We start from the raw sequence: 8,426 nt of genomic DNA, 5'->3' as shown, positions 1-8,426 counted from the left end.
GTAAGCAGAAAATGCGGTTGATCTTGGGTGGACAACTGACAGGTGGCATGTGGGGGGATATCAGGCCACAAGGGCAAGAAAAAAAATCCAACATGGCTTGAGGGAGGGACCCAGCCTAGAGAGGGAAGCAGAGGAGACCAGGAAAAGGAGTGAGGGCCTGGAGGTGAAGTTGAAGTGAAACAAGAGTTCAGTGGGAGCCTGGAGGTGGAATAATATGTGTGTGGAGATGAGGGGTTAAAATCCAACACACCTATTAGGATGTGGCGCCTCAAATGTGTTAAGATGGCACTGGGCTCATGACTCACTAACTGAACAGCGACAGAAACGGTGAAGATATTTGCAAAAGTGAGAAAATGTTTCTTATCCTCAGTATCTATCAAGTGCTCCTTCAGTGACAGGACTGCAAGGTCAGCAGCCAAAGAACGGACCTGAGGGGAATACCAATTGCTCTGCTCCTTTGTAAGGGATAGAGAACCCTGGATTTCCAAATTCAAAACACCCATCCGGCTGCTTCCACAAATCCTCAAATAGGGCATCAGGCCAGAGATACACAATTTTCTCCCCCAGTATCTTCTGGAGGACTTGGGTAGCTTCGCAGAGATCCCCGTACACGCCAAGAACCCAAGCCGGAGATGTGGTGTCTGTGTGTGTGTGTGTGTGTACGCGCGCGTGTGTGTAAGGGTCAGAGACGTGCATTCCCGCAGAGAGGGCGGCCTCAGACGCAAATGCCCAGCCCCGCCACCCTGTCGCCCGCTGAGAGATCTGGCCGCCAAAGCCTGGAAACAAAAAACAACAACAGAAAAACAAAAAACAAAAAACAAAAAACAAAAAACAACAAAAAACCATAATGGATATCCCCAGGGGTCTTTTTTTTTTTTTTTTTTCCACCTAGTCAGCCGAGAAAACAAGCGTTCCACTTGGCCGGAAATTAGATGCACAGGGTACTCATTCCACTCTGGAGGATGGGAAGCCCTGCAGAAGCTAGGCTGGCTGCATGTGGGGACACGGTCCACCCCCAAAACGAAAAACGACATCCCCAGAAACCACGTCTTGCTGGTGGCCACTGCGGCGGTGCATGGGCTCTGCTCCCCGCCGGCGCCCTGCAGCCCCCACGGAGCGGCCGGCGCGCCACCCGGCCAGGTGCATCGGGCCCGGCTCCGCCAGCGGCGCGCGCCTCCCGCCGCCGGGCACGGGTGGCCCCGCAGCCGAGATTTACCGCGGCGCAGGGCGGCGGTTTCCGGGGCCGCCCGGCGCCCGGGCTCCGATTACAGGTTCACACGGGGGGCCCGGCCCGCGGCCGCCCAGCCTCCGCCGGCGCGCCCTCGCGCGGCCCCGCTCCCCCGCCTGCCCATTCTTCTCCATTCATGCGGACGCCCAGCGCCGCCGCCGCCGCCGCCAGCGCGGCCGCCGTCGCCGCCGCCGGCCGCCCGGATTGGCTGGCGGCCGTGGCGCCGGCACTTTCCCACGGCCCGCGGCGCGTGCGGCTCACCGGCGGCGCTGCAGGCGCGGCCCTGGCGTGCGTCCAGGCCAATCGGGGCGCGCGGGGCGGGGCGGGGCCGCGGCCGCCGGCGGGCTTGTGTCCCGGCCCGGCCTCCCCCGCCTGCCCGCCGCCGGCCCACAGCCGCCCGCGCCTCCTCTGCCCCCGCCCGCAGCAGAGACCCAGCGGAGCCCCCGCGGAGCCGACGCACCGCCGCCGGGCAGGGGCCGGCGTGGAGGGCGGGGGCGGGGTTCGCCCTCGCCCTGAGCCTCGTTCTGGTCCCTCCCCGGAGCGGCTGCCAATCAACGGAGCGAGAAGCCGGTTGGCGGAGGGGAGGCTGTTGCCCTGGAGCCGCCGCCCCGCCCCTCCGCCCCCTCGCCCGCCTCCTCCACCCCTCCTGCCCTCCCCCGGGACCTGAGTAGGGGCGCAGCGTGGGAAAGGGATGGTTGAATTTTAACCGGAGGCTGAGCGTGAGCGGGATCAGTGTGTGCAGAACGCGAGCCCCCGAGCGCGGAGAGGCGCCGCTGCTGTTAACTCCTCCCTGCCCGCCGCGCCAACCTCCCCCGCAGCCCCCACGCAGCCAGCATGAAGCGAGCCCACCCCGAGTACAGCTCCTCGGATAGCGAGCTGGACGAGACCATCGAAGTGGAAAAGGAGAGTGCGGATGAGAATGGGTGAGTTGGCCGCGGCCGCGCGGAAGGAGGCGAGCGTCGGCTGGCCGCGGTGACAGCGGGCGAGGGCCGGGGCACGTCGGTGCCCTCCGCTGACCTCTGCGCATCTTGGTCCGGCCGCCGTCCGGGGTGAAGGACCCCCGAAGCGCTTCCAAACCCAAGTTGCCAAAACAGCCTTGAGTGCGGGGAGGGCGTGGGGGAGACCCCTCATATCACCTCCCCTCGCTTAACAGCGATTCTTGTTTTTTTTTCCCTCCCTTCATTCAGAAACTTGAGTTCGGCTCTAGGTTCCATGTCCCCAACTACATCTTCACAGATCTTGGCCAGGAAAAGACGAAGAGGCGTGAGTCTCTTTACAGTGCTTCTTGTTTTGTTTTGTTATTAATTAATGGAAAGAACTACCTTGCTTCATTTTGAAATTTACAGTCTTGATGGAAATATCCCCCTTTGTTTTGCCTGCTTTCTACAGATCATCGAGAAGCGCCGACGGGACCGGATTAATAACAGTTTGTCTGAGCTAAGGCGGCTGGTACCCAGTGCCTTTGAGAAGCAGGTAATGGAGAAAAGTGCGTAGAGCTCTCACCGTAGCTGTCCACACCTTTGGAATCCTTACCCTCATTAATCTGAACCTCATCTGTGTCTCGAAAAATAACCATATTGCTTGTGCTAGAGATGAATCACATACGGATTCCAACATATTTTGCGAAGACAACCCATTTTGCTTTAGTTTGTACTTTTATGATTTAGAGAGCATATACATGCGTGTCTATTTTAATTTTTTCCCCCAAAGGCACTTGGTGCCAACTAATTTTTTTTTTTTCTTTTTTGGCCATATTCTTCTTTAGGGATCTGCTAAGCTAGAAAAAGCCGAAATCCTCCAGATGACCGTGGATCACCTGAAAATGCTGCACACTGCAGGAGGGAAAGGTACATGTCACTGTAGTGGCAAGTCTAGTGGCGGCCCTGAGTGTTCTGGATGGAAAGAGCAGCCGCTGCAGGCCAGCTTTGGTGCAGTCGCTGCCTTATTTTTTTGCTGCGTGGCTTGGGGGTAGGGAGAGAATGGTGTGGCGTGTACAGTCGCCGGTCAAGGCATTTGCAAATGCACATATTCTCCAGTGAATTCCTCACTCTAGTCCTCTTCCGGAGTGAGCTAATGTGCCTTCTTTTGGAGAATACCTTTTATGTGAGAGGTGCCCTAAAGTTGTAACAGTCCTGATTAAGATCAGGTAGATTTCACCACATTTGTTTATTGACATTTTGAGAAAAAGACTTTTTTTTTTTTTTTAAAGTATTATGGTCTTTATTTTATCGACAGCGTTAAAAAGTAAGCTCCTACATGACTCTTGAGGAAAGAAACCTGTTGTGGTTAATTAGAGAAAACCTAACAGAAGATAGGAGACCAGGGTCTGTGTGTCTGTCTCCAGCCGGAAAATGCTTTACTCAGGACCAAGTGCCTAAAAGCTCCATGATGATAACTTACATCTGTGTGTCTAATGAATTTCACTGTTCTGTGGTTTCTCTGTCCTTGATGTATTTTTTGTTGTTGTTGGGGGAAAACATTAAAGGAATGAACATAGTTTCATCTGCTGGTAGGGTATAATTCCACTTTCTGCTCAGCAGCTTCTAATTGGGCTTTGAACTTGCATTAGCAAAGACGTACTTCTCCTGTTGATTAATGCGAAGACTTTGGTTGACTCCCGAATATTTGGACCTTCATAAGAACCCGTGCATGCCGTTTTTAAGGCTGTACGTATTTATTTGCTAGGAAGGGCTGTCTTTGGTACTGAAGGCCTGCAGAGAAATGAGCAAAGCCTTGAGGTTTTTCTTTTGTTCTTTCCCTCAGGCTATTTTGACGCACACGCCCTTGCAATGGACTATAGGAGTTTGGGGTTTCGGGAGTGTCTGGCAGAAGTTGCCCGTTATCTGAGCATCATTGAAGGACTAGATGCCTCTGACCCGCTTCGAGTTCGACTGGTCTCACATCTTAACAACTACGCCTCCCAGCGGGAAGCGGCCAGCGGCGCCCACGCAGGCCTTGGACACATTCCCTGGGGGAGCGCCTTCGGACATCACCCGCACGTCGCGCACCCCCTGCTGCTGCCCCAGAACGGCCACGGGAACACTGGCACCACGGCCTCGCCCACGGAACCACACCACCAGGGCAGGTTGGCTTCGGCGCATCCGGAGGCGCCCGCTTTGCGGGCGCCCCCTAGTGGCGGCCTCGGACCGGTGCTCCCTGTGGTCACCACCGCCTCCAAACTCTCGCCGCCCCTGCTCTCCTCGGTGGCTTCCCTGTCGGCCTTCCCCTTCTCCTTTGGTTCCTTTCACTTACTGTCTCCCAATGCACTGAGCCCTTCGGCACCCACGCAGGCAGCAAACCTTGGCAAGCCCTATAGACCTTGGGGAACGGAGATCGGAGCTTTTTAAAGAACTGATGCTATAAAATGAGGGAGGGGAACACTTAAAATCCCAGCTGAGCTGGGCTGTTGCCAACATCACCTTAAAGTCGTCAGTAACAGTAGAAAGGAAAAAGGTACACTTTCAGATAAATTTTGTTGAAAGACTAAAGGTTTGTTGGTTTACTTTTTCTTTTTTAAATTTTTTTTATCATGTCATGTATTAGCAGTTTTTACAAAACTAGTTGTTAAATTTTGTTCCAAACAGTAAATTGAAATAGTGAGTATAAACCAACACTTGGTAATAGGTTTGTTCTATGCCTCATTATTTTGTAAACCTCTCTGTCTCAGAATGATCCCGTTTTTGCCTCAAAGTTTGGGGAATTTTAACATTTAGTATTTCGGTCTGTTTTTCTTCTTGTATAGTTGAAGTCTGTTTTTAGAATTAATTTTCCAAACCACTAAGTTCAATGTTAACATGATGCTATTTGTTAATATTTTGACAATTAAGGTGTTGTATGAATAATATTCCTTTGCGGGGGCGGGGGAAGGATCTATGTTGAATTTTATATTTCTGAACAAAGCGTTGACAAATCAGATGATCAGCTTTATCCAAGAAAGAAGATGAGTTCATTCTCTGCCTCCTGTGGCAGTCAGGTGAGTGTATACACCATCAGGGGCCCTGAATCCATATTACCAACTGGTGACATCTGCCAGGGTTTGGCTGTTCTGGCTTAGGGAGGAGAGAGCCACTTGTAGGCCAGATCCTCATTTGGAGTTGGTGGGGAGGAGACGGAAGGTGATTGCGTAGAATATGCCTGCATTCACCAGCCCCAAGCAATGCAATGAAGTTCCAGTCTCATGGATCTCAAATTCATAAGTGTTAACATGGATAAGTGATCTCGGGGTGCAAGCGGTCAATGGAACAGTCCAGTGGAAACCGTTAAATGCATAACCTACTTCTTCCCAGAACTGCTAGGTTTTCTTTTAACTGGAAATGTTAGTGTTGTGTTTTCCTTTTCGGTGCATGGACATGTGGTTGTTGAGATATTCAAGGGGCTTTCCGGCCTTCTTTTGATTTAATTTGGTTCAGGCTAGAAAAGCATCATTTTACAGCTTTATTCTTTTAGCAGGTATAATGTAAACGACCTCCACTGAACTGGGTTTGGCCTCTGTTGTACTGATGTGTTGTGACTAAATAAAAAAAAAAAGAACAAAGTGTTCGCTGCATATGTCTTACATACCTTGCTTGGCCTTTCCCTTTCTTGGCTCAGAAAAGAAATTTTCTCTCCTTTTCATTTTGCCTGGCCACCAGTTTTCTTATGTCGAATGACTTCATTATTTATGGAATCCTGAACTCTGTGAATTTGCGCTGAATAAGGTGACTCCATTATGGTGCCGAGCTTTGGCCTGACTCCCACCAGGAGACACAGCCCTTTGACTGTTGCATTGGCCCATCACCCTGAGCCAGCCCTGTGGGGGCTAGGAAGCCTCAAGTCACGCTGGGAGTTGCAGGGTGGGAGAAAATCCTGATGAAATCTTCGAACACCGTGTTGACCACTCAACAATTTTTTTTTTTTTTTTTGAGAGCATCTACTGTGTGCATTGTACTGTGCTGAGAGAACAGAAAATTTGTTTCATTTTCTTTTTCTTTCTTTTTTTTTTTTTTAAGCTGGAAAACAAGAAAAGCCTAGCATTGCTATCTCTGATACCCGGTGCAGGGGCTGGGGAATCGGGCATGATGAGCTCTGGCAGGCTATAATTCTGCACCTGCACAGCTCCAGGAGTCTTTCCTTGTCTTGTTGCAAGGAATTTGCTTAACCCTTTCGCTGCAGTGGACTCCTGAGCTGTGTAGTGAGGAAACTGACATGTGCTTTAGGTTAGAACAAGATGCTGCCAGAACAGAGGCAGTAGTGTGGGCCCCAGGGGGAAAACGGTGCCTTTCCGTTGCCTTAAAAGCACCCCTGCCAGTGCACAAGTTCACCTTGATCCTGAGGTTGGTGGGGAGGAGAGGGAGAAAACCCACTTGGGCAGATGACACAACAGAGCCTGCTTTTTTTTTTGTTGCCGGACAGCTGAGTTCCTCCTCCCTGCTCTAATTAAAACATGACAGGAAGGCAGAGAGAAGTTCAGACTTTGAACTTGAGCTACGACTTCTGGTCTCTCCAAAGGGATTTTGGAGACTGTGGGTCTCTAATTTAACCTCCCCCTCAGACTTTCTCCACGTGGCCTCCCATGTTGGTCCCTCCTGGAGTGCACTGCTCTGTTCTGATCACCAGCCTGTGCCACGCAGACACTTTCTGCCTTTCATGACGCCATGATAGAAAGTGTTACGGTAATTTCTGCCAAGTGTCAGTTTAATTTTAGCAACCGTGATTTCAAATGGCATTAAAGCATTACTGAACAGCATTGTGCTCAGACTGCTGTAGATTCTCTTACTTGCACCTAAACTTAGAGGGTTGCTAAAGTGGTCAGAAGTAAAGCCAGTCCTGTTGCTGGCTCTGTGGAGAGCACTGGGGACCTGTGACACGTGTGTGTCAGGATCCGCTTGTGGATCCTCGTTTGGCTACTAAGTGTCTCTTTTTGTTTGGAGGGGGTGTGGAGGGTCATTTTCAGGATTACATAAAGTCTTCCAAAGAAGTATTTTGGTTTTCTTTTTAAGCCCCTTCAAGGGGACAGGTTTCTGGAAATGGTGCAGATGGAATGGGATATTCCTGGGAAACAGGATGGAATGATCGTGATACACCAGTGGTATGCAGAACAAGGAATGCAGGAAAACTGATTTCTATTTCGAATTGATGCAGTAAGAAAAAGAATAAACCTCAGGGTCATCCGCGCCAGCGTACTTGGATACTATACCTTCATTCATTATATTCCTACCCCTAGAAAACAAAATTTTTTAATGTGGCCCATAAATTTCCCTTATGAAGAAAATATCATTCATCACCAAGAATCTTGGAAGGTCTCAATAATTTTTCATTTATTTTCATTATAGGTATTACCAGGGATTAATGACATCAACAAGAGAAGGGTAGAATTCTTGCATTAAAAAAAAACTTGTAAAGAAAAATCTGGGAAGTGTCATTTCTAATTCGTTCAGTATAGTTAAATTAGGATGTGATTTTTGTTCAGCCCCCCCCATTACTTGCTAAAATCATGATATTTTAAATATAGATTACTTATATTTAAAATCCCCCAGGAAATGTTCTATCTCCTAGTTATACTTCTCCCCAGCCCTTCTGGTCTATACCAGTATCGCAGCTTTGATGCCTTCATTAGTTTCCAGTGATGATTTATAATTAAAACAACTTCAGAGCTAATATCATCTGAGACACTGCTTCAAATGTGGCCCAATTTCTCTTACAACTAGAGCTCTGGGGAATGGGGATGTCTTGGGAAGAGGACTTAAATTCTGCTTCTTGCTCTGCTTTTACCTAATGGAATGACCTTTAAATTTAAAATGTAGAATTCTCTGGACCCCACTTTCCTCATCTGTCAGCTAAAGTGGCTGGACTAGCCGGGGTTCCTGGGCACATACGCACGGGGACAGGCACTAGTGGGGGAAAGGATGCAGGAGCATCAGCCAGGTGGGTGCCGACCCAGGGAACACGTGTTTCCGGCACCTTCTATCTGAAGGTCTGTCCGAAGGGCCACACTACTGGTATCTATGCTGGAATTTTGGTCCAGTGTTGCCAGATCTTTCAAGTTTTTAAGAACATGTCCAGTTTTTGATATTTATGTGAAACAGGCTAATTTACACGGGTTGGTAAACTAACTCACCAAAGCCTGTCTGCAGGTTAAGACTGGGCAGGTGGGGCTGGGCCTCACCTTCTAGGGTCCTAATCCGAATGGCTCTCTGAGGGCTAGAATTTTTGTATTTTT

The 8,426-nt window shown here is 50.0% G+C and overlaps 1 protein-coding gene across 2 annotated transcripts; it reads left to right on the top strand.

Annotated features, from left to right (window-relative positions):
- Positions 1-1,652: 1,652 nt before the first annotated feature.
- Positions 1,653-5,763, top strand: HEY1 (hes related family bHLH transcription factor with YRPW motif 1). 2 transcript variants are annotated; one of them, XM_032316559.1, is made up of 5 exons: positions 1,653-2,151; positions 2,416-2,491; positions 2,618-2,701; positions 2,994-3,075; positions 3,992-5,763. In XM_032316559.1, exons 1-5 carry the CDS (start codon positions 2,063-2,065, stop codon positions 4,573-4,575), a joined length of 915 nt encoding a protein of 304 aa, XP_032172450.1. In that variant the 5' UTR covers positions 1,653-2,062; the 3' UTR covers positions 4,576-5,763. The 2 variants fall into 2 exon arrangements, with proteins under 2 accessions (XP_032172450.1, XP_032172451.1); XM_032316560.1 differs by lacking the exons at positions 1,653-2,151; positions 2,416-2,491; positions 2,618-2,701; positions 2,994-3,075 and adding an exon at positions 3,087-3,543 and having other exon boundaries at positions 3,990-5,763.
- The last annotated feature ends 2,663 nt before the right edge of the window (positions 5,764-8,426 follow it).

The sequence above is a fragment of the Mustela erminea genome, chromosome 16 (assembly GCF_009829155.1).
Source record: "Mustela erminea isolate mMusErm1 chromosome 16, mMusErm1.Pri, whole genome shotgun sequence".
NCBI lineage: Eukaryota > Metazoa > Chordata > Mammalia > Carnivora > Mustelidae > Mustela > Mustela erminea.
This window is presented reverse-complemented; position numbering and strand designations above follow the sequence as displayed.

Bases quoted from the DNA above. Each gene is read 5' to 3' on its own strand.
- HEY1 (XM_032316559.1), top strand. From the start codon at position 2,063: ATGAAGCGAGCCCACCCCGAGTACAGCTCCTCGGATAGCGAGCTGGAC. The intron at 2,152-2,415 runs GTGAGTTGGCCG...CCCTTCATTCAG, and splicing joins GAGAGTGCGGATGAGAATGG to AAACTTGAGTTCGGCTCTAG. The intron at 2,702-2,993 runs GTAATGGAGAAA...ATTCTTCTTTAG, and splicing joins CCAGTGCCTTTGAGAAGCAG to GGATCTGCTAAGCTAGAAAA.